Source organism: Capsicum annuum, chromosome 2, assembly GCF_002878395.1.
Source record: "Capsicum annuum cultivar UCD-10X-F1 chromosome 2, UCD10Xv1.1, whole genome shotgun sequence".
Classification (NCBI taxonomy): domain Eukaryota; kingdom Viridiplantae; phylum Streptophyta; class Magnoliopsida; order Solanales; family Solanaceae; genus Capsicum; species Capsicum annuum.
Window position 1 is genome coordinate 129,398,961 of NC_061112.1, and position 25,835 is coordinate 129,424,795.

The 25,835-nt window shown below is 33.4% G+C and overlaps 2 protein-coding genes across 2 annotated transcripts; one reads left to right on the plus strand and one right to left on the minus strand.

Moving 5' to 3' along the window:
- Window positions 1–19,736: 19,736 nt before the first annotated feature.
- LOC107858034 (probable 2-carboxy-D-arabinitol-1-phosphatase) lies at window positions 19,737–23,325 on the plus strand. The gene is made up of 7 exons (XM_016702774.2): window positions 19,737–20,030; window positions 20,299–20,450; window positions 21,861–21,980; window positions 22,061–22,160; window positions 22,332–22,471; window positions 22,547–22,626; window positions 22,950–23,325. Exons 1-7 carry the CDS (start codon window positions 19,886–19,888, stop codon window positions 23,074–23,076), a joined length of 864 nt encoding a protein of 287 aa, XP_016558260.2. The 5' UTR covers window positions 19,737–19,885; the 3' UTR covers window positions 23,077–23,325.
- A 582-nt stretch (window positions 23,326–23,907) lies between these two features.
- On the minus strand, window positions 23,908–25,418 carry LOC107859101 (CASP-like protein 1C1). Its single transcript, XM_016703997.2, has 3 exons — window positions 24,703–25,418; window positions 24,356–24,458; window positions 23,908–24,273 (listed from the first exon to the last, which is right to left on the minus strand). Exons 1-3 carry the CDS (start codon window positions 24,855–24,857, stop codon window positions 24,043–24,045), a joined length of 489 nt encoding a protein of 162 aa, XP_016559483.1. The 5' UTR covers window positions 24,858–25,418; the 3' UTR covers window positions 23,908–24,042.
- Window positions 25,419–25,835: the final 417 nt, after the last annotated feature.

Consider the following 25,835-nt stretch of genomic DNA (forward strand, 5'->3'; position numbering starts at 1 on the left):
AACGAGAGGATACAACAATCAATAAAATTATTAATACAAATACCAACAAATTAAATTATAAAATAGTATAAATATTATAAATCTTTAATTAAATATATACTTACTATATATAAGAAACATGAATGTGGAGCAGCTTAGGGTCGTCCTAGCTACTTCAGCTGTTTCAGGTGTAATTTTACTATATCACCCTTAATTAATTATTATAAGTTATTAAAGTATTATAATGGGATAATACCCACGAAAATACCTGAACTTTGATCGGATTTTCAGTTGAGCATACTGAACTTTGCGAGGGTCCTATTACCCTCTAGACTTTCTTTCTGTATTTTAATGGCATATATCAGATCCCTTGGACCATTGCGTGTAATTCACGCGCATTGGGCGCGTGAAAGTGTTAAAAAATCGTTAAAAAACCTTTTTTTGGTCAAAACAGCCCTCAATTTTCTAATTTTTATAAATTGAACGGTTTTTTATTTATTTTTCATTTATATCTTCTCTCTTCTTTCTTCTCTTTTCTTCTCTTCAATGGTGTTTCTTTCTTTCTTCTCTTCAATGGCGTTTCTTTCTTTCTTCCATTGTTGACTTGGAATTGAACTGAACACAATTTCATCACACACACACACATTAAATAAGTTATGTTTAACACACCCAATTCAATTACATCAATTTAACCCAATTTCAATACACACATCAAATAGGTCTTCTTCCATCTTGATAGTAATTGAAATTTTGAATTATATCTGTGGAGATGATTTTCTCAAATTATGAATTTTTTTATTCTTTTTTTTAAATGATGCATTTTGAGGTTTCTTTCAAGATTGGTGATTTGGATTCTTTGAAGCATATTCTTGCTATTTTTTCCATTAAATTGAACTTGGGGAATGTAAAGATTGAAACTTTTTGAGTTTTGGAATGTTGGATGCCAATATTTTGGTTGTAATGGTGTTGTTTTGGAGAAGAACAACACCATTATTTTGGTCTGCTGCTACTGCTAATTTTAGAGAAGAACAACATCATTGTTGGATAATAAAAAGGGAGAAGAACAACACTATTGCTGCTACTGCTAGTTGTGGATAAAAAAGGAGAAGAGAATAAGAAATTAAATGGAGAAGAATAAGAACGGAAAAGAAATTAAATGAAAATTAATTTTAAACAAAAAATACACGTGTCAATATGTCATTGGAGTGTGTATTACACTTTTCACTTTAAAATTGGGTATAACATTTTGGGGGGGGGGGGGGGGGGGGTTAATTCCACTTTAAAAAAGTCCAACGGGGTAATAGGATCCCTGCAAAGTTCAGTATGGTCAACTGAAAATTCGATCAAAGTTCAGGTATTTTTGTAGGTATTATTCCTATTATAATATTAATAATATTTAATAAAATAATAACTTTTAAAATGACTGCAAAGCTCCTCAAAATTTCACTTATTATTATTTGAGAATTCTTTTTTCTAGCTCCTTCAATTGTTATTTTGATGTATCACCTCTAGTTAATTACTATAAGTCATTTAAGTATTAGAAAATTAATAATATTTAATTAATGTTGAGAAACTTAGGGTTGTCCTGGCTGCTTCAGCTGCTTTAAACGTAATTTTTTATATCACCCCTAATTAATTATTATATGTCATTTAAGTATTATAATATTAATAATATTAATAAAATAATAATTTTTAAAATGACTACTAAGCTCCTTAAAATTTCATTTATTATTATTTGAGGATTTTTTTCTGCTGCTTCAATCTTTATTTTAATGTATCACCTCTAATTAATTATTATAAGTCATTTAAGTATTAGAAAATTAATAATATTTAATAAAAAATAAAATAGACATTTCTGACATGTCTGCCTCATCTGGTTCGGCCGTTATTTTACTATATCATATTGTCTCTAATTAATTATTACAAGTCATCTAAGTATTGATAATTAATATTAAAAAAATAGTATGAAGTCATCTAAGTATTAAAAAATTAATAATATTTAATGTTAAATTAATTTGACGTTTTATATGAGATCAACTTAATTTTTTTGCACAAGTATTTTTTAATAACAATTTAGTTATATCACTTCTAATTAATTATTATAATTCATTCAAGACATGTTTACTTCACTGCTTCAATTGTGATTTTACTATATCACCCCTAATTAATTATTATAATCATCTAAGCATTGTGCCACTTAAAATAGAATAGAAGAAAAAATATTATAAATCACTGAAATTAAAAACTTAAAACTTATTTTTAAAATATAAATTACTATCAATGTCACGCCCTTAGCTTAGACGTGACGGACAAGAACCATGTAAGCATGAGTTATATGACTGACATTATAAAGTATGGAGTTACTACTCATAGACAATAACAAGGGTCTATGTGCAAACCAATTATATTCCATCGAACACTCATCTGTTACAAACATGTGAAACTATGACCATGTATTATAACTTATCTCTGTCTACGAAGCTTCTAACAGAAATTATAACTGTACTAGGGGAGGTGGTCGGGGCATGTAACGCCCTGAATCTGGTACCCGGAATGCTACACGGTGCCTATGACATCGAAGGACCACAAGCTAACCCATGACTGATATTTGTAACTGAGCACTGAATAATATACTGAAATTTTACGAAATACATAAAAGTTGTAAGGCCATAAGGTTCAAAACTGAATAAACATCTGATAAAACAATGTCTGAAAATGATATAACAAATACCAAAACAAATCTGAAGTAACTGTCTGACATGCTATAGTCTGAAAGCCTCTAAACTGAACTGAATAAGGAGTTGAAGGAACATGTCTCCAACTAACTCCATCTACTAATACTGAACTGAGATAATAAATAATAATAGAGTAATCTTATCATCCTCGAATGATGAGGACTCACTGCAACTCTACTGCTGCTGGAATCTGGAATGCTACTGATGCTCTGGAGCTCATGCTTCTAAACCTATGGTATAAAACACCATAGTGCAAATGCGTCAGTACGTTGAATGTGCTGGTATGTAAGTGAAGTAGGCTAAATACAAGGGGTTCATATGCATGAACAATACTAGCCGACTGACTAACATGAATGTAAGAATACATGCATGAATACGTAACTGTAACTGAGATCGTGATAGCATGATTACTGAGTATGAGTACTGATAACATAAGTGACTGTATCTGACAGTCCTGATATTGATGAAACTAGCTGAGTTTCGTACTGTACTGAGTTGACTGTATCTGACAGTCCTGAATTCTGTAGAACTATCTGAGTTCAATTACTGAGACTGAATGACTGTATCTGACAGTCCCGATTCTGTAACTAAAACTGTGGAAAGTAGTTATCTAACCGACATGCCCCTAATATGCCATTATGGCTGAGTTGGGGTCCAATCTGTAACCCCAATTGGAAGGGTGTCAATACTACACCACTGGTAAGGACAAGTTGTAGGTGACCCTCATCTGACAGTGTCTCCAAAAGAGAACAGTGGGGTCCTCGTCTGACAGTGCTTATCCACCTCATCAACCCTCATCTGACATTGTTTATGTCTCAACCTATGCTGGCTACATAGTTCTGGAACACAGGAATGACTTCTAAGAATCACACCCTCATCTGATAGTGTGTGTTCCAATCCTCGGGTTCACTCGGTGCTAATTTCTACTCCCATTTGAATAGACATTGAACATGGATTTCTGAACTAAACTGAATTAACTGAATTCCATGGACTGATGGAGTATTACTGAGATCTGATAACTGACTGAGATTACTGAGTTTTCCTGAGTCATGACACTGACTAAATTCTACTAAACATGGCTTGACTGAGAGTATCTTGAAAACATGACATTGATTCTAGGCACACAACTATGTTTTTCGGGTACTAGAAACTGACAAAGCTTGACACTTTTGATCACATGACCAATATCAACAATTCATAATTTCATAGTTGGAGATTTCATGAAGCACATGATCATCATAACGTTGTATATGGATAGTGATGCGTTTAAACATGGAAAAATTTCATGCTTCCAATCTTATGAACATCTCATCAAACAATCACAATGCATAGGTTTTGTATGGGAATCATCTTAATCAAGTAGGCATAGCAAACTTAAGAGGCATGAAATAATCTTGACACATGAAAACTAAGTACCTGATCATCATTCATTCATTGGGGCATATTATCAAACACCTTGCATGCACACTTAGGGCATAGGTATGATCATCAATTTAATACAACAAAACTCTGTATTTCAATTTAATTTCACATGTTTCAAACCACATACTATCATAGGTTTATCAACAACACATAATCACATGAACATAATGAACCCACAACAAAATATTCACAATACAAGATTTTAAACTTGATTCTTGGGCTTCATTGATGAAAGAAATCCATGAATGAACACTGTGCATACCTTAGTTCTTGATTCAATGAAGATTGAAGGAGAGATTCTTGAATTTGAGCCTTGGATTTGAATCCCCACTGGAAACCCTAGCTTGTTCTTGAGAGAAACTTGAGAGAAACCCTATATTTTGGGTGAAATATGGTTGAATCACGTATTATTAAGTTTACATAAGGGTGGAACATTGACCATTTTAACCCTGGACGCGTCTTTAATTTCTGAGAAAATTTTTTGATTTGGCAGGCTGGCGCGACGCGGAGCTATTGCGCAATGTCTCTGGAAAATAACAACCGAGAAATTTCATAATGGTGCGACGCGGTGAAATAGCGTTGCAATACTGGATGGAACCTGAAAGTTCACGGCGACGCGGTGGTATCGCGCTAAGACACTGAAAAAAGATAATTCTGAATTTGAGCCTTGGCGCGACGCTCCATAATCGCGGATGCCCACTGAATTTTGTCGATTGCCATTTTGGCCTGCTCCGCGACGCATTGATGGCTCAAGTGGCACATTATCTTACTAAAATAGCTCTAACTCTTCGTCCGGGTGTTAGATTTGGGTGAATTTGATATCGATGGAAAGCTTATTCAATTTTTCACGTGATAAAAAGTGAAAATCTTGAAAATACCATATGCATAAAAGCGGATTCATCTTTAAAACAAGTCTTTAATATTTCTGTGATGATTTTAAGCTATGTAGAAGTATGGGATATTACAGGGAAGGGCTCCTATATACCCAAACTATAACTAGAAACACGAATAAATAGTACTCGATGTATAATAGCTTAGGTAAGAGAGGAGCTCACCGACTGCTTTGCTGAATACGAACAAGTGTCTAGTTTAGAAGTCTACTCATCAATAGACCTGATCCTGTATTGCAGAAATGTAATGTTCCAACGTAGGGACATTAGTACATATGAAATATGTACTAGTATGTAAAGTAGACAATAACAAGCAGGTGTATGAGGATGCTTAATAAATCAAACAACAAAATGAGCAACTGCAGATGACTGACTGCTAGAAACTCTTATATGAAACTATAACTTATGAGAGACAGGTGCCAAATAATCCATATAAACTATTATGTATGGATTACCTTATTACCTTATCATATAAGCGTTTACGAGTAAGTCATCATTATAAGGTCCTAGTATTTTGTCTAAGTGATGTCCTGTGCTTATTTTTAATACAAATAATTATGTGATGGCCTATCAAGGATATTCTATGTCATGTGTACGATATGTGTTACCCAAATACTCCTGACTATGATTTTATACATATAACTGTAATCGCAGTCTGATACAGGGTACGCCCTTCCTTAGGGACTCACTATAAGGGTCTGTCCGCAGGCTATATATGTCATATTGGCTCGAGTCGGGAAAACTAGTCCTGTTGACTCCAAATGAAAATGATGCGACGAGGGCAGGTACGCCACGATGTTCGAGCCTACTATAGTGGTCTGGTCTCAATTCTGTGCACAGAATCACGTCGAGCGGATATGCAAGGCTAAACCTATGTACCTTTCCGTCGTAAGTGCTTATCAAGTAGTGTCGTGGAGGCCTATGCCGATATATTATGACAAGTATTGTTTAACCATTCGAGTAGTGCTTTCCATAAATGATTAACTTCTTAAATAGTATTGAGCTATATAAATAAGAGGTCTTTGTATTATATTTCAATATGTCGCTATGTGATCAAATGTCTAGTGCAACTATGTTATGGCCATTTATTCTAATTTACAGCATGTAATATATATATATATATATATATATATATATATATATATATATATATAACAAGTGATTTCTAAGAATTTCTTATAGGTAAGGACATAGAAATGTTAGAACTCTATAGGTACATGACTCGACAGAAGTATTGACCTCATGATTTCAACCGATGGACATAGAAAGTGCGGAGACAAGTAAGTTCAAATGACAAGAACATAAAAATATAAGGATATGATATACATGTAGTCATGAACACTCTATTTATATAGGTAATCACACAACTTATGCAGACTCTTCTCGGAGAAACATGTGACTTTAGGCGATATACTATAAAGAAAGAAGTTTTAGCTTTACATACCTTTGATGTCTTTCTAACTAATGGTAGGACCACATGTATCAAAAAATTCAACCCGTGAGAGTGTAACCTTTATTTTGTCAACTACTAATTTTCACAATCTGATAGATAATCACTTTACCAACCTAATATTTCAAAATCAATGTTGAGAAAACATTGACCTTTCCTTCTTTCCAACCCAAATCTATTTGGTGGAGTTAGTGTGGTTCGTCGACTGGAGCAGTGGTGAGCTTTGCCCGTGGTTGGCTCGCCGATGTCGGCCGAACTAGTGGAGAAAGAGAACGGCGAGAGAGAGAGGAAGGGACGTCTGGCTGGAGTAGTGGAGAGACGGAGAGGCAAAGAGAGAAGAAAGGACGGTGACACAGATGGGGTTTCGCCAGTCGGTGATTTTTGTTGTCGGTGGGAGCTATGGCAGTGGCATTAGAGAAAGAGAAAAGAGAAAGGAGAAAAGCGACTGGTTTTATAAAGATGATCAGGGTTTTTTTTTTTTTTTTTCTTTTTCTTTTAAAAGTATTTTTGTAGAGAAAAAAAAATAATAAAGTGACCCCCACTTGCACTAAAATAATATATATATACATTTAATAAAAAAATTCACTTTCCTTTAACCCACCAGCCATGACTATACACATTATATATGTACACAATATAATTTTTCTTTAAAATATACGTGCCACGTAAATCTCTATAGACTAAAAGTTATACTCATCTAAAATATTAAAATAAATTTTTTAAAGAATTTACAGAATTGTTAAAATCTCCCCCTCTTAGAATTATTCGTCCTCGAATGATACGTATAGCTTATAGTGACTCCTATAACTACCCAAGACATTTATGAGACCATTTACTTAGCTTCTACCTCCTTTGATCTTCCTTAAGGTCTTAAAATCTGTCTAACTCTTAAATTTTACAAAAATTTCGACAGAGTTTTCCCTATAAATAGGCCTATCGGAAACTTGTCAGTGAACCAGAATACATACGAATACGCTTCACAGAACGCCACAACATATACAAGCCAAAATACACACAACTACGCTTCATAGAGCGTACAACATCCAATAGATAATACACGAGGCTCCATTTGGCCTTAAAATTGAATGACAACTATAATCTAAATATGGTAACTTACCTTATACTCCGCATATGAAAACCGCATTTAAGCAAATTTCTAGAATAATAGTCACACATCATGTACATTCAAATAGTCCTTAAACAAATTAAATGTCTCGCCTTCTGTCCTTGTATTGAAATAACTCACCAAAGAAGAACACCTAAGATTTTAGGGATCATAGGAATAAACCATATCCTCAAAATGTTAGGGTGTTATACACATAAGAAATATTAGGTGCATTATAACTCTATTTGGAGGCTATCATCCCACTTAGGCCACCTGGATTATCTTTACTTGTGTTAATATAAGAGTCATACATCATTGTTTCTCCTTATACCCTTAAGGCTTAACTTTTCGATTCTACGGAGCCACTTGACGCCTTTCCTAGGTGATACCTATCTAATCCATCAAATTATACAATAACTGTAATATGTTAGCAAATAAGCATGAAGTGCATCTACCCATATGGACATCTGAGTCTAAAAAAAATTTAACTTATAAATATAGAAATTTTAGCAGATGTATAACTTATGAAGTAAACTCTGAAATCTATCACACATGAATATATGAACGATAAATAACATGTGAACATGTGAGCTAAAAAATTTCTCCCTCCGTTTCAAAAAGAATGACCTACTTTCCTTTTTAGTCCGTTTAAAAAAGAATGACCCCTTTCCCTTTTTGGCAATACTTTAATTTCAACTTTCCACATGGCATGTTTAGGACTGCAAGATTAAAGGGCATTTTGATACATTTGACACAACTTTAATTTAAGGCCACAAGATTCGAAAGTCTTCTTTATTTTCTTAAACTTTGTGCCAAGTCAAAGTAGGTCATTCTTTTTTAAACAGAGGGAGTAATATGTAAACAGATGAATTATAGCATGAAATTTGTTATTAGATCATATAGACAGGTATCATCTTAATACTTAATATATGGATTCTAGGATTGTAAAAGTACATAACGAGCAAGTACGCTAATCACAACACCTAATACTGATTATAAGACTCATAGATAAATATTTACACGTAAACAAATAATTGGATATTATACAAACAAATAGGCCCTTGATATTTCTAAATTCATACCCTATGAAATATATGATTCTCAAATAACTATATCATGATTAAGGTAAAATATTAAGCAAATAATGTGTCCAGCCTATAAGCTATAGATTATAATATGCAATATGTGTATGTGTGTGTGTGTGTATATATATATATGTAACGTGTATAAAAATGAATTGTATCGTAACATTTATAATACAATTATATAAAAACAAATGAACTAGTGAAAGTGTTTGATGCATAAATCTTAACAAATCTTGATTTACTCTCTTGCACCCTAGCAAAATCAGACTCTCATTTACACTCGAAATGTAACACTAATTATCAATAATTAGGTTGGAGACCATATCAAAACAATTCTTGGGTAACACTAACACTAAATGGTTTCATGTGGAAGCCCCCATTTTCCAATACACACAAAGCCTACAAATTTTTCCAATAATAATATCAGTGATCAAATACAAAATTAACCAACATTACTATATGTTGTCTCCTCATATTCACTAAGAGCCCAGACCAAAAATTATTATCGCACAGTTCAGATTAGAATACATTCTCAACATTTGGAAAATTATTTTTCTATTTATTTCTTTTTCTAAGACAGACTTTGTTTAACCTTCAAAGAAAAAGACCTCCAAAACCTATGCCTCAAAAAACATAACATCTAAAGTCCAATGAAATATCCATTGAGGCACAAATTAACCATCTTAATAAACCACCATGAACTTAATATTGCCTTCAAGTAAAAAGACAACTCTTGCTCCGGCAACATTCGACTAATTAAAATGAAATCGAAGAAAAAAGATGTAGGCATAGGTAGGGGCTCTATCACACCAAAGATATATTATGTGGACAACAAACTATTCATCCATAATGTAACGAAGTTATATGAATATATTTCAGAGTGAAACAACAGACTCTCAACGACCTATTTGCAACTAGAAAGCACATGTCGAATAGGAATAAGAGAACTTTCTTAAAAAAAAAAAAGAAGCACAACAAGAGTCAATCACCCTTGTCCAGGGATCATTGGAAATGGACTAAAAATTCCCATAAATCGAAGTTGTAGACTAGAAAGAGGACTGGCAAAATGATATCTATAGTCACTATGAATTTCCAGCGAGCCAAGGACGGATGTAGGTAATTATAGAAATATACATACATGTAACGTTTAGGTATAGATTATGAACATTTGATAAAGTTGGATATAGGAACTTTTTAAGTTGGCCATTCATGATGTTCTAGCAACAGAAGCAAATTATAATTTTTTTTAAGGATATCCCACCACTACTGAAAAATTAATATCAAATTTACTCTTCAAGATGTTAGATGGAGGATATTTGAAATCTCCGGGATCAGGATAACTATAAAACAACTCTTAAAGGACTAAACAGGTAGAGTGTAGTCTTCCATAATAATGTAACAAAAACATACACAACACCAAACTACAAATCCACATCGACATATCATATACAAATATAGATGTTTCTAAGATTTGAAGGAGATTACATGTATCATTCTAAAGGCAAAAGTTCATATGCATGCATGACTGTCTATTATATTGTCACGACAATAAACAGAAAAGAATAAAACTAATTGCAAGTTACGCATACATGCAAGACATATAATCTTGCAAGCAAGTTAGCTATAACACATACATATTGAATTCATGCCAACTTAATCTTGTTGGCATCTAGTTCCTTTAAAACTATGAGGATTTTTAAGGAGTCATCTAATCATAATGTACATGCGAGCATACTTCTACTGGTTCAAAATAATGCAAAGGCTACTCCTATTCATACTTCCTTATTTTTTTTTTTGGAATCTATGTAACCAGGTTATTTTTTTTTCGGCCCTAGAAAATTCTTTCTCTATATATATATATATTCAAACATAAGAACCGGATATTATTAATATTATGTAAGGGTAATCCAATATTTTTTTTAGTCAGGCTAAATATTAGTAGCTTATGATGAACATGTATCAAGTGAAGCCATATATCTCATCCCTTCCTTAGAAAGAAAATCTTATAAACTTCATCAAGATCAAGGAAACTACTAGTTAGGCCACAAAGACACCTAACAAATGAGTACAACCATGTGAAATCAAGTGAACAAATAATTGTTATATTTTAAGACATCTGTAATCTACTATTGACAATCTATACATCTTCAGATATATTCTTGTCCTCCAACGTAGGTGCATTCTTAAGCATCATACTAGACCAATGTATCTCTTACCGAGAGGGCCCTACTAATTGACTGTCAACTCCCACTATTATATAGAAAGGGTACTAGATCTCAATGGGATACTAACATTATTCCTCACGATGTGGCACCGCAACCCACTAAAACTATATAATCATATTTCTATAAAAATAATTTCATAAAAGTCATACTCTAAGTAGGTGTGCTATTTGCGTATATACATAGTCCAAGATGTTCAAATAATATTTTACTATTCTTTAAATGTAATGATTTTTCCTCTTATAACCAATTAACCAATACTATGTTTTGATCTATTCCAGGCACAAATGATAACTCTTAGTTTATGTTTGACTCCTAGGTATTTTCAACTATAATCTTTCAAATCACAATAGGATAATCCATACCCACATATTACAAAATGATAACAACATTTATCCCTATGCTTGCTAGTCTTAACAATGATTCAAACATATAGGTCATTGCCTACTCAACATAATCAAATGCATGTATTCTATGGGAATGGTCTATACATTCGCCAGAAAAAAATATATTATAAAGTATCTATGCCTAGTTGACTAGCTGGGGGTATCTTTAATTAACACTGGCAAGATAAATTTACCTAACAGTCAAATCTACTCGTGTATCTAAACTCACAAAGACCTGATTTGATTGCCTCTACTCTGAAATTATATATTATACTAAAGTTCATGGGTATATTACTGAGGAAATACTGAACATACTCCATGTGCTTAAATCCTATAAGCATTAGAGGGATCAAGTGGAGAATCTTACGAACTTGAAAACCATTAAACTTTTTGAAACATTTATATCGGAAAATGCCACTTCCTATCTCCGTAGTTAAACAACCCTTAACTGAATAGTCATATGAGTAATCCCCCAATAGGTCCTACTACAATAACCAACACCAATGCAATTATAACAGTGAAGTCCATCTGAATCTCTCTATATCTTTATTCTATAAGCAAATGTAAACCAGAAAGGTCAAACTCAGCAAACTATCTCGATTCTTAGTTTGAGTCTTATAGTTGAGCTTTTAGCTGTAAACTTCCTTTTGGAATGCTAGTATCTCGCCCATTGGCTTGATTTGAGTTTACCCTTAATAGGATGAATCTGTATGAAGATTAAGCAGAATATGAATCAGAAGTAACTCTCTATAACTTAGCTTTGTCGCACGATCTAGATAATGAAAAAAGTGTCCAAAATCCTAAATATCTAAGCAGCTTCCCCATTATAAATGTGGTGCACAACACATCCATAAGTGGGGCTCTACTAGACATAGCTTCATAGACTTCCTAGGACACCTTAAACCTAGGGCTCTGATATTTGTCACGCCCCTTGCCTAGACGGGACGGATAAAAATTGTGTGAGCATGAGCTATATGACTGACATTATAAAGTATGGAGTTATTACTCATAGACAATAACAAGGGTCTATGTACAAACTAATTCTATCCCATTGAACACTCATCTGATACAAATATGTGAAACTATGACCACTACAATAACTTATCTCTGTCTATGAAACCTCTAACAGAAATTATAACTGTACTAGGGGAGGTGGTCGGGGTAGGGCTCCTATATACCCAAACTATAACTAGAAACACGAATAAATAGTACTCGGGATATAATATCCCTAGGTAAGAGAAGAGCTCACCGACTGCTTTGCTGAATACGAACAAGTGCCTAGTTTAGAAGTCTGATCATCAATAGACCTGATTCTGTATTGCAGAAATGTAGTGCCCCAATGTAGGGATATTAGTACATATGAAATATGTACTAGTATGTAAAGCAGACAGAATAACAAGCAGATGTATAAGGATGCTCAATGAATCAAACAACAAAATGAGCAACTGCATACGACTGACTACTAGAAACTCTTATATGAAACTATAACTTATGAGAGACAGGTTCCAAATACTCCATATAAACTATTACGTATGAATTACCTTATTACCTTATCATAGAAGCACTTACGAGTAATTCATCATTATTAGGTCCTAGTAATTTGCCTAAGTGATGTCCTGTGCTTACTTCTAATACAAATAATCATGTGATTGCCTATCAAGGGCATTCTATGGCATGCGTATGATATGTGTTACCCAAATACTCTTGACTATGATTTTATACATATAACTGTAATCGCAGTCTGATGCAGGATATGTCCCTCCTTAGGGACTCACTATAAGGGTCTGCCTACAGGCCAATGATGCCATAAGGGCAGGTATGCCACGTTGCTCGGGCTCACTATAGTGGTTTGGTCTCAATTCTGTTCACAGAATCACGTCGAGCGAATTTGTCAGGCCAAGCCTATGTACCCTCCCGTTGTTAGTGCTTATCAAGTAGTGCCTTGGAGGCCTATACCAGTATATTATGACAAGTATTGTTTAACCATTCAAGTAGTGCTTTCCATAAACGATTAACTTTTTTAATAGCATTGAGCTACATAAATACGAGGTCTTTGTATTATCTTACAATATGTCGCTATGTGATCAAATGTCTAGTGCAACTATGTTATGGCCATTTATTCTAATTTACAGCATGTAATATATATATAACACGTGATTTCTAAGAATTTCTAATAGAATTTCTTATAGGTACGGACATAGAAATGTTAGAACTCTATAGGTACATGACTCGACATGAGATTGACCTCAAAATTTCAATCGATGGACGTAGGAAGTGCGAAGACAAGTAAGTTCAAATGACAAGAATGTAAAGATGTATGGATATGACAAACATGTAGTCACGAACGCTCTATTTATATAGGTAATCACACAATTTATGCCGACTCTTCTCGGAGAAACATGTGACTTTAGGCGATATGCTATAAAGAAAAAAGTTTTAGCTTTACGTACCTTTAATGTCTTTCTAGCTAATGATAGGACCACATGTATCAAACAATTCAACCCGCGGGAGTGTAACCTTTGTTTTGCCAACTACTAATTTCCACAATCTGATAGATAATCACTTTACCAACTTAATATTTCAAAATCAATGTTGAAAAACTATTGACCTTTCCCCCTTTCCAATCCGAATCTATTTGGTGGTGTTAGTGTGGTTTGCCGACCGGAGCAGTGGTGAGCTTTGCCCGTGGTTGGCTCGCTAATGGCGGCCGAACTAGTGGAGAAAGAGATCAACGAGAGAGAGAGGAAGGGGCGTGTCACGCCCCAAAATCCCATCGGGCCGGACTGGCACCCAAAGCCGAGAAGGCCCGGGAGAACCCGTTCAAATACCTGTACTTTCACTTACATGTCACCAAAAAATTGGACAGCACTTCGTTGCATATAGAAAGGTCTAATTACCTGTATCAGCACAACACGCGCAAATATATATATATATATATATAATACTTGGCCGTCGGGGCCACCACATATACAGATATAACATCACTATATAAACTTCCATGACTTTACCCTTCCTTATGTCTACAAAGCCTCTAGGATATACATGACATAACTAGGGTCGGGACAAACCCCTGCCCACACATGACTCATGTACAATAACAAAACATAAGGAACCGACTCGGAAAGCTCCGAAGCAAACTGGAGCTCACCAACAATAGCTGTATGACCTGGCTCCTACTTGTGCGGTGTATGAGCTGAGGTACCTGTGCCTGCAGCATGAAATGCAGGTCCCCCGTGAGGGACGTCAGTACGAAATATGTACTGAGTATGTAAAGCTGTAAATAATCACATATGATATAGGAGCTTAATAGAAATCAGAAACAAGTGAATAAGTTGTAATAGGAGTGGACCACACTTACTAGAACTTGTGACAACCTGTACATTGTATTTATTCAATCACTTTACCTTCGTTCTTATCGTCTTTGTAATCATTACTGTATTGTACTGTGACCATTAGGATGCCTCCAGTACATATCAACTGGGATCGACCCATGCTAGGCTTATGCCCCTGGGATACCACCCATAAACACATGAAATAGGGATCGACCCATGCTAGGCTTATGCCCCTGGGATACCACCCGATAAGAGAGAACTCCCATCACTTAGTTCAATTAATCTTTGAGATTGTTATTTCGGTCGCCTCCACATTTTTAATACTTTGAAACAATGATACATCAATAGGAACCAAGTAATAGACCTTCTATACAATAACGATGTAATAAAGACTCATTGGTACATCAACAATGTGTTTCAGAATCGTCAATATCACAACAATGAAATAAGAGCCTTTTGGTATATCAATGAAACATTTTGACACTTTATAGAATGGAAACAACTTCGTTGGTAACGTAGAACAATACATGTTTTTGGACAACCTCGGAATCTTACTTGATGGAACATTGGTGTTTTCATGCCAAAGAACATTGTTAGAGTGTGCTTTACATACCTCGTTGTAGATTCAGATACCAATTCAACACAACTTCCCGCCTTTACAAATCACTTATCTACAATGAAATGTTTGGCATCTAGTATTAGCAATCCAACACCACAATTCTCTTCCATAATTCCATACTACCAATATTTGCAAAACATTCCAAAAACCAACTTGAACAATAGGTTTATGTGTGTATATATATAATCATCATTTCAATACCACATCATCAATACCACATCATCACCCCAAATTCCTTCACAATTTAACATAATCCAACCATGCACAAGAATAATCCAACATCATTTCCAATCATCTTTCAACAACAATCAAATAACACACTTCTTATGCTCACATGCATATATATACATATCCATATAAATAACACCAACATAATTTACATCCTTACCATAAAATGGCCCTTTTGATTTCGAAGTCCTGTTGGCACAAATAAGGGGTGCTTCTCGAAGCCCTCGAGACGGTGAACACAACTACGGAATCAATTTGGATTTTCTACGGTTGAATCACAAGATAATTGGAGTTGAAATTTGTCTAGGGTTTCTTAGTCTTCAATAATGGATGATAAATAATGGATATGAGGCTAAGTATATGTATATAATGACCAATTTTCGTTCATGAGGTGATTCAAAATGACCATATTGCCCTTAAAATTTTAAGTAAATCCGAATCTGTCCATGGTGGACTGTTTTGACAAGCTAATGTAGATAGACCATAACTCTTTGCTCCGATATTGGATTTGGGTGAAATTGGTATCGTTGGAAATATAATTCAAAGGGATTTCATTTCATATAAAGTAGGCCACCCAGTTCGTCCTGTACAAGGAGTTATGATCGTTTGAAGTTGACCCTAAAAATCTGTTTTGAGAGGCTGAAGTAAAACGAGTATAACTCCTTCCTCAGATGTTGTATTTGGATGAAACCAATTGCATTGGAAAGAAGACTCAGAGATCTTTCTTTTGATATGTGGTAGCTCTCACAGTTCATTATATTGAGGGAGTTATGATCGTTCAAAGTTGACCCAAAAAACTGGCAGGCCTCAGTAGTTTTCCTGCACATTTACTGTTCACATCCCGGCCACCGTTTTAAAGTTTCGAACGAGCTCGCTTATATCCGAAACTTATCCGTTTTTGGAAATCTTTATATCGTTGGAAAGATTATTCAATAACCTTCGTATGGAACCATCGACGGGAAAATTCCTGTATAAATAAAGTCGATTCCTATACACCTATAATCAAACTATACACTTGAAACCATCTCAAAATAATCAATACTCATACTTAAACTCATATATACCTAACTTAGGATCAATGCATATACTCCAACACATATAACAATGACTAATGCACGTAATTAAGTACGGGGTGTTACAGGGCGTCTGGCCGGAGTAGTGAAGAGGCGGAGAGAGAAGAAAGGGTGGCGACGCTGGTGGGGGTTTCACCGGTTGGTGATTTTTGTTGTCGGTGGGAGCTATGGCAGCGACATTAGAGAAAGAGAGTTTGATAAAGATGATCAGGGTTTTCTCTTTTTTTTTTTCTTTTCTTTTTTCTTTTAAAAGTATTTTTGTAGAGAAAACAAATAATAAAGTGACCCCCCACTTGCACCAAAATAATCCATATCTATAATCTATATCTATAATCTATAATATATTAAAAGTGTGAAGCTCTTAGAAAAGTGATTTGAACTTTTTGTTCTTCATTTAAAAACTCTCCTTTAGACAAAATCGTCTTTTCACTATTTTCTAAATTTATTATTTAATTGTTTTTATTACATTTATAACTAAACTCCTAAAATATATGAGACTCCTAAAATATGTGGAAGGAGAATCAATTAATATTTTTCTTTGTAGTGATCAATTAAAAAAATACTCCTAAAATATGATAGAAAAATACTTCTAAAATAGGACTATAATTTTTGATCGATTTTTGAAAAAAAGACCAACCTCCTATATATGGTCGATTTTCAACAATTTTTAGTAGTGAAAATAATTAATTAAAATTATAACTCAAAAAATTACAGTAGATTTTATAAATAGCAGATATAACAAAACTCGGCATAAGAGAAAATCTATGGACAATATTGAAAAGCCAATATTCTAGGAAAACCGACAAACCTCCGTTGGTTATTTTATAGAAAAATGGGCGCTAACATATGTTATTTTAATTTACCTTTACTACACTCAAACTTCTCTATAGCATCATTTGGCTATAAGGGTATTTTACTTTAGCGATATGATATTTTTAAGAATCGATTTTTATGTTATATTGTATTATTTTATTGTAGTTTACAGGTCGTAGATGAATTTATAAGTGGTAGACGAATGTCGGTCGACTTTGAGGATTTTTTTATAGATAAAGGTTAGGTTTAATTGTATTATTTTTATATCTCCATTTTGATAATTTTTTTTGTGTAAAGATAAAGTTTAGTTGTATTATTTTGATATCTCTATTATCGTATTATTTTGTTATAGTTTACAGGTGGTAGATGAGTGTCAGACGGCTTTGAGAATTTTTTTTGTGTAAAGGTTAGATTTAACTATATTATTTTGATGTCTCTATCATCGTATTTTTTGTTGCAGTTTACAGATGGTAGATGAATGTCGATAGATTTTGACAAATGTTTTTGGTAAATGTTAGGTTTAATTAAATAAATTCTTCAAAAGACGTTGAATTTAATTATTGTGTTCGTCTTTATTATTTAAATAAATATCCTATTTAGTGTAACGTGTGAACTCAATAAAGTGCGGTACACGTGCAAGGTGTGTACACCTAAAATATATTTTGATATCTCTATTGTTGTACTATTTTTTTTTATAGTTTACAGGTGGTAGATGAATGTCAGACGACTTTGAGGAATTTTTTGTGCAAAGATTAGATATAATTATATTGTTTTGATGTCTCTATCATTGTATTATTTTGTTGCAATTTACAGTTGGTAGATGAATGCCGATCGGCTTTGAGAAATTTTTTTTGGTAAATGTTAGGTTTAATTAAATTAATTCTCCAAAAGATGTTGAATTTAATTATTGTATTCATCTTTATTATTTAAACAAATATCCTATTTAGTATAACGTTTGAACTCAATAAAGTGAGGTACATGCGCGAGGCGCGTACACCTAAACCAGTACATATATACATCTAATAAAATTTTTCACTTATTCTTTAACCCACCAGCCATGACCATACACATTATATATATATATATATATATATATATATATATATATATATATATATATATATATATATATATACAATATGATTTTTCTTTAAACTATACGTACCACGTAAATCTCTGTAGACTAAAAGCTACTCATCTAAAATATTAAAATAATTTTTTTTTAAAATTTACAGAGTTGTTACAATCAATGTCATAAAATTTTGGACAAGAAAAATAACATATATTAATTAAAATTTACATAAAATGTATTATAGATTATAATATTTAACAACTTAAAATATCTTTAAAAAATTAATCTATTATATATTCCACAAAACTAAGTAAAAAATATTATAGATCATAATAATTAACAACTTTAAAAATTTAAAAGATATAAATATTTGATTTACTCTCAAAATTATATTAGTGTCACTTAAATTAGAATAGTTAAAAATATAATTGAATATCAACGCCGCAAAAGTTAAGACAAGGAGAGTAACAGGTATTATTTGAAAATCACATAAATTATAAATTACAATAGTTGACATCTTAAAGTATCTAAAAAAATATTTTTTTTATATATTTTAAGAAAATACTTTAAAAAGTATTATAAATCACAATAAATTAACAACTTAAAAAGTTATAAAGATATAAAATATTTTATTGACTCCAAAAATTATATCAGTAACACTTAAATTAGGATAGAAAAAAAGTATTATAAATTTTAATGATTAAAAAATTAAATTATTTTTAAATTATAATTGACTATTGATTATCTAAATTAAATTATAAGGCTAGAGTTAAGCTTACTTGTCCTTTAAATATTTGATAAAGTCACTTTTAATGTATTTATGACAAGTGTAGAGTCAAGTGGCAAAAATATAACATGCATACATTTGCAATTACCCTCCTTCCCAAGTAAAATAATACTCATGACTTTTATAATGTTTTTATAAAATAATACACTTTTATAATGTTTTTTCAAATACACAATAAGTATAAATTATTTTGAAATAAAAAATAATTTTTCTACATATTGTATATTAAATATTTTTTATTATTATTTTGATAAATGACTATTTATGTCAATTTCTCATTTTTCTTCTCAATTACACTTCCAAATCCAACAAAATAAGTTAGTAGTCCATGTCTCCATTTCCCCTAGCCCATCAAAGTGTTTCCCCAGCTCGCTAAAGAGTATTTGTGATTGCTGTAGCTCGTTCATAATTTTTTGTTTATTTACACACTAAAAAAAAGGAAAAAAAAAAAAAAAAAAGGTATACAAGAATCTTGTATATCCACAATTCCATATGGTTAGTAAAGCCAAATGGCCAAAATGCAATGGAATTCCCACCACAAATTTCAACTGTCATTTTCACTCATTTTTGGTTCTTTCCCATTTGTAGAAGCCCCTACACAAATTCATGGCAAAACAGTGCTGCTGTAAACAATCTTGAAAATAGCAAAGCCAACTTTGTGTAAAGAAGTACAAATAAATCAAGAAGATGAGTTGTGGTGCTATTCTTACTACGCCTTATCTCTCTTTCCCTTCCAATATATTCCCACGCCATAAACTTGTTCCTGCTACTACTGGTAATAATTATGTTATTCGTTGCTCAACTTCAAGTCCTGGTATACCAGTTACAACAGGTAATCTTTTATCTATGCTAATTTAATGCTAGTATCAATTAATGGTGTACAATGTTATTATGTTGGATTAATTTCATCTGGAATTTTGAAATTTAAATACGGCATGTTCGATAGAGAGGAGCCAGATCCTCGTTTGCTAGTCTTTTCCTGTTAAAACTCCGACTTTCTGCTATGTTCTTCATGTGCATATGATCTAGTACTTGTTTATGACATTAACATTGAATCCTATTGCTAGCTCCAATTAACATTTGACATGGATCTTAAACAGAAAGACTTAGGAATGATACTCTTTTGACTGGTGGAGCATTTGATTTTGAAAAAGCCACAACTTCTGTAACTGAAAAAGTGTTAGATTCTCCAAAAAAAGTTACTATTGTACGGCATGGCCTCAGCACTTGGAATGAAGAAAGTCGAGTTCAGGTTTGTTTCATCTCCTCATTTCATGTTCTTCCACATTCTTTTCTTACAACAGAGCTTTCAATTCCTTGACTGTGCTCTTTCCTATATTGCCACGTGTTTCTATGGACATGTATAATGGAATTACAGAAAAGAATTCTAATTTCCAACTGTAAAAAACAGAATCCCTCATCTGTGGTTATTTACTAGCCAATGTCGTGGAACAATCTAATGCACCCAATCTTCATGCTTCACCCTTAAAACTAAACATTACATGATTTTAGTTTCCGTCTATGTAGTTGTGTTAAATAAGATTTGGAAACTCAATTTAGAACAGCCAAGAAATGCAAAATTTTCTGGTGCATGACCATGATGTTATGTATAAAGCCTGGAGGATCTGGAGCAAGAGTGTTTTGCTGGTTTGAGCTACAAACACTTGGGAGTTTTTATTAGCATTTGGTTTTAAGCACACATGCGTTGTTAAGGACTTCAAGGTCATCTTTCATTACTAATGCGAGACTTATGGAACATTACATTTTTCTTTTTGCAAAGATGAGAGTTATCTGAATTATGTGCCCCTAACTCTTAACATAACTCCTTGATACTTGACTAGATGTGTTACTTGACAGTGTCTTTCCTATTCCAGGCTGACAAACTTAAAACTGCATTTGAGCTAACTGTGGTTTCCTATCACTAATTCATCTCTGATCCCGTTGTCAGTTCAACATCTTGTTAATGTGATAAACATAACCTTCACTTTGGGTGCATCAATAAAAGATAATGTACAATATGTGATTTTGTTTCAAACTTGGTCAGTCCATCCTGATCGATAAATTGACACTCAATTAATGCTTTAAGACCCTGTTAATGTTTACTTTCACTTTCAGCCTCTGTAACGATCTAAATCCAATCAGTGTCGCAACAATTTATTGAATTTTGTCTTCATTCACCAAAGTGGCACTTCTCCTCCCTTTAATCTAGAAATTAGAACCAAAGTGTTAATAGTGGAGCACATTAAGGCTTATAATTCAAGTAATCTACTAATCTGATGTGGGACAGGGTATATCATTCTTCCCCTTGAGGCCTCGACATCCTTTCAGGCCTGATCCAAGATTCTTGAGGCAAGTCCTACTTCAGCTAGACACTTGGTCCTGCATGGGATTGGCTCCCACACTTCTCATTGATTCCTATTGCCTGTACAATATAGCACTTAACTCCACTTGGGACCTGACTCCCATAATTTTGGCTGTTTGCTCCCAGCTCTAATACCATTTATTAGGAGCTGAGTCCATCCACTTGCCTAACAATTCATTTTCATTACCCAATGAGTTAATCCTTATTGTTGTAGTAAGGAACTCACATCTTATAACTTCCTCTTTTTATTTGTGACTTGGGCTGTTCTATAGCTACTAACCTAGTTGGTTGTACATGTAGGGAAGTTCGAACTTATCTATGCTTTCTGAAAAAGGAGCAATGCAAGCAGAAAGGTGCAAGATGGCCTTGTCTGATATGCACTTCGATCAATGTTTCTCTAGTCCAATATCACGCGCCAAGGTTGGAATATGATGTTGTGTAATTATTCTTTTGCTTACTAAATATTTAGTTACTAACTGATGACAGATACGCTTCTGCAGATGACCGCTGAAATCATATGGCAAGGAAAGGAAGAGCCTCTTCTTTTTCTTGATTCCCTGAAGGAGGCCCATCTATATTTTCTCGAAGGCATGAAAAATGGTCTGCTTCATTCACTACTGAAATACTGTGATTTTACTATTACCTCTTTCAGTCGCTATAACCATAATATTGTAACAACACAAAGGCATCATCAATTTTAGCTTTTGCATCCATTTAGATTACTCAACAGCATTAGTAGCTTTCTAAATGACGTATAGTGTTTGGAGGTAGAGGATGCTAAGCGCATATATCCAAAGGAGTATACAACTTGGAGAGAAGATCCATCTAATTTTTGTGTAGATGGTGTATACCCTCTTCAAAAACTGTGGGAAAGAGCACATGAAGCATGGGAAGAAATTTTATTGACACCGGTAGGTTCTTTATACTGTATAATTGGATTTTTTTTTCTGCAACATAATACACTGATATAGTGCGTTGTTCATCAGGGAGAGCACTTTTTGGTTGTGACACACAAATCTATTTTACGAGCATTGATCTGCACAGCTCTTGGACTAGGACCAGAAAGGTATTCATAATATTTCAAAGTATACTTTATCCTTAGAATCTTCTATTTGATTAAATTAAACCTAAGATATTTCAGGCACATAGATGTTAAAATAGCGTGTTAGATATGACAGCTGACCAAGACAAATGTAAGGATGTTAAACATTGGTAGCGTATAGTAAACTTGCTGTGATCACCATGATAATTTAATAAAACATTCTTTCGTCACTATGAAAGTTACATTATTGTGTTGTTTTATCTATTCCTGTACTCCACAATTATGACATATAAAAGTTGGGTCCTTCAGCCACTATTCTTGACAGGTCTAATTTTGTACTGATTCAGGTTTCGTTCAGTGGATATAAATAACGGAGGATTATGTGTATTCAAATTCAACAAAGGAGGAGAAGCAATGCTTCATTCCCTGAACATGACAGCACATATGTACACTGATCACATCTACCACTATTAACATTGACAGGTACAACGACTGGACAGACAATTGAGTACTCTTGGCCATTGAAACAACATAGAACCACATAAACCAGAACAGTGTCTGTGTAGTGTGTGAGTTATGAATCATTGAACCCTCGAAAATTAAATTTTAGTTGGAATAGCATTATGAGTCAAAAACAGAAAAAGGTTGTAGCATGTTCTATGTGATTTAACAACTGTGAAGTTGATTGGAAATGCAGAGTTCATCAGTTCTTCCGGAATGAAATTTAGGTTGTTCCGTTTCATATTTATGCTCCTTGCTATCATTTCTTAGAAAAGTACAGTCGAACTGAAACTGAGACTATTTCTTCTAGTTCATTTTAATCTTTAAGTGCTATAATGCATGCAAACACAGTTTTTCGGCAAAAATAGATGAATAAATAGGTTGCTATGACAAGATGGAAATGGAGAAATCATGACTGGAAACTCTTTGTAGCTCCAGCTCTTTTTCGTGATTTGGAAAGACATTGTTGTGGTTGGTTTTAGGGTTTGCCATAATGTGAAAGTACTTTGTATAGAATAGTAATCCAACTACTTGAGTAATATTTTAGTACAAAACTTTTATATGAACGCTAGGAGTTGGTACTGAATCATGGTTAGATTAGATCTTTGTTGGTATGAAGCAACAATAACAACTAGAAGTAGATGAACTACTCTATCTTACCGTTTTGATGTACCATAATAAACAACTTAGATTCTTGATTTTATTATCTGGAAAAGATTACAGCATTAAACTAATCTCGACAGCAAAGAATTACAATTCTTATTGTATATCAAGGAGATAATCACACAAAACGAGACAGAGATGTCTTGAAATCTTGTTTCCATATTATATTATAGCAGTCATCTGTAAACACATAAATGAGTACAAAGATGACGAAAATAAAAGGCGACAAGGGTAATAAGTAAAATCTCCATTGAGAGAGGAGGATATAATAGAAGTCTAAGCTTTGAGTGTGTAAAGATTAAGAACATTATGAAAAGAGAAAAGAAGAAGAAGGAAATAGAGTATAGAAGCTGCAAATCCAGCAATAAGAGATCCAGAAATGCGGTCGCAGAATTTTGGAACTTGGCCACAAATTGGTAGCCAACCTGCATGAGTATTCCCCTTTTTCCCCACTTGAGCTATAGCTAAACAAGCTGAAATGCTTGAGTCCAGAAGCAATGTCATAATCTACAACAAAATTTAAAAGTTGAAAATGAGTTTAAATCACAATAATCGACGTAAAATCATCAAGAAAAGACACTGTACATACTATATCTGTAATAAGCAGAATGCGTCCCAGTAAGCTCCTGGTGGGGAAAAAGAGAACTATGAGGGAATAGGCACTTGCTAGTATGTTCACTCCAACAAAGTACCTGAAACATCAATAACTTATATTAGCATGGGTCAGGTACTAGTGGCGGATTCAGAATTTCATAGTTGCGGTGCTAGGGGAGCACAAGGGGTTCATCCGAATTTTCTACGCTGAAAAATACATGTTGAATTCTCTTGGCCACTTCTTGTGTTTACTTTTTAATATTTTGAAGCTCCTTATTGAAAATTCCGGCTCCGTAGGAAGAGTAATCATGTTAATAATATTGAAGATTATGATGAGCTTACTTGAATGTTGGTGTGTTGGCATATTTGGCTTCAAAGGTCATACCCAAGACTTGAGCAGAGTCATGGCTAGTGACCATGATAATAATAGCTGTAACACAAGCCCCCAAGGCTAAAAGCCTAAGCAGAAATATGATGACCCTATTTGCTAAAGTCATTAGGAATAGAAAAGTGATAAAAGATATCAATCAACAAAACCAAAACACTAGTTTTTACTATCAAAAGAAATGCAAGTGAAAGGGCATAAAAATTTGTATATGGAATTAAAGATCTTGATCTAAGAGAGGTAGAATAATAAAGAGTGATATTTTTTTGTGTTAGGAAAAGGCAGATAAGTGGGTGGTAAACTTGTCTTCTTTAGGGGCAGAGGGTCATGTTCTTGTTTACCTAATGATTGTATAAATAAACTCATGCCATTTATTTATAGTGTACAAAGATCCAATGGATTAATAACCCTTTTACTTTCATGAAAGATTTGTGCCTCTAGTGGCACACTTGGCCAAAAAGATCATTGACTCTATCTACCAATATGAATGTTTCTAATTGTAGGCAGGAAGAAAGTATTTAAAATCTTAATTGTAAGCAAAAGTTTAATATGTATTTGTATTGTGTTGATGCATAGAAAAAAAGTTACAACTTGGGGTGTAATGGTCAGTTGAACTACCAATTAGTTTAACTAATAGATATATGTACGGCGCCTCCCCACATTTGTTACTAACGTGGACAATTGACATGCTTTTGGCTTTTTCCTATGTAAAAAAAATAAAAAATTAAATGTTCAAACACATCGACTACCTCCTAAATTTGACATAAATTTTTATGTGTAAACAATATAAATCTCCTATCTATTGAAACTAATTACATAAAATCCCTTCTAGTTTTCTCTTTCCCGAATTTTGCAAATATACTCATACATTCACCTGTCCATCATACATGACTCGAATATATGATAAAACAGTTAATCCTTAAGATGATAAAGCATAATCTCCTACATTCATGGAAAGGGTAATCAGATATCTTTCATTCCCTTAAATAAAGTCATTAATTACCTATAATTATGTTTTGTATGATTAAATAAAATAACTGAAATTTAAATTCAAAAAAACTCTTAAACATCACTGTTAGTTTTCCTCATT

Bases quoted from the DNA above. Each gene is read 5' to 3' on its own strand.
- LOC107858034 (XM_016702774.2), top strand. From the start codon at position 19,886: ATGAGTTGTGGTGCTATTCTTACTACGCCTTATCTCTCTTTCCCTTCC. The intron at 22,161-22,331 runs GTCTGCTTCATT...GTTTGGAGGTAG, and splicing joins TCTCGAAGGCATGAAAAATG to AGGATGCTAAGCGCATATAT. The intron at 22,627-22,949 runs GTATTCATAATA...GTACTGATTCAG, and splicing joins CTTGGACTAGGACCAGAAAG to GTTTCGTTCAGTGGATATAA.
- LOC107859101 (XM_016703997.2), bottom strand. From the start codon at position 24,857: ATGACTTTAGCAAATAGGGTCATCATATTTCTGCTTAGGCTTTTAGCC. The intron at 24,459-24,702 runs GTAAGCTCATCA...TTGATGTTTCAG, and splicing joins GCCAACACACCAACATTCAA to GTACTTTGTTGGAGTGAACA. The intron at 24,274-24,355 runs GTATGTACAGTG...ATTTTGTTGTAG, and splicing joins TTCTGCTTATTACAGATATA to ATTATGACATTGCTTCTGGA.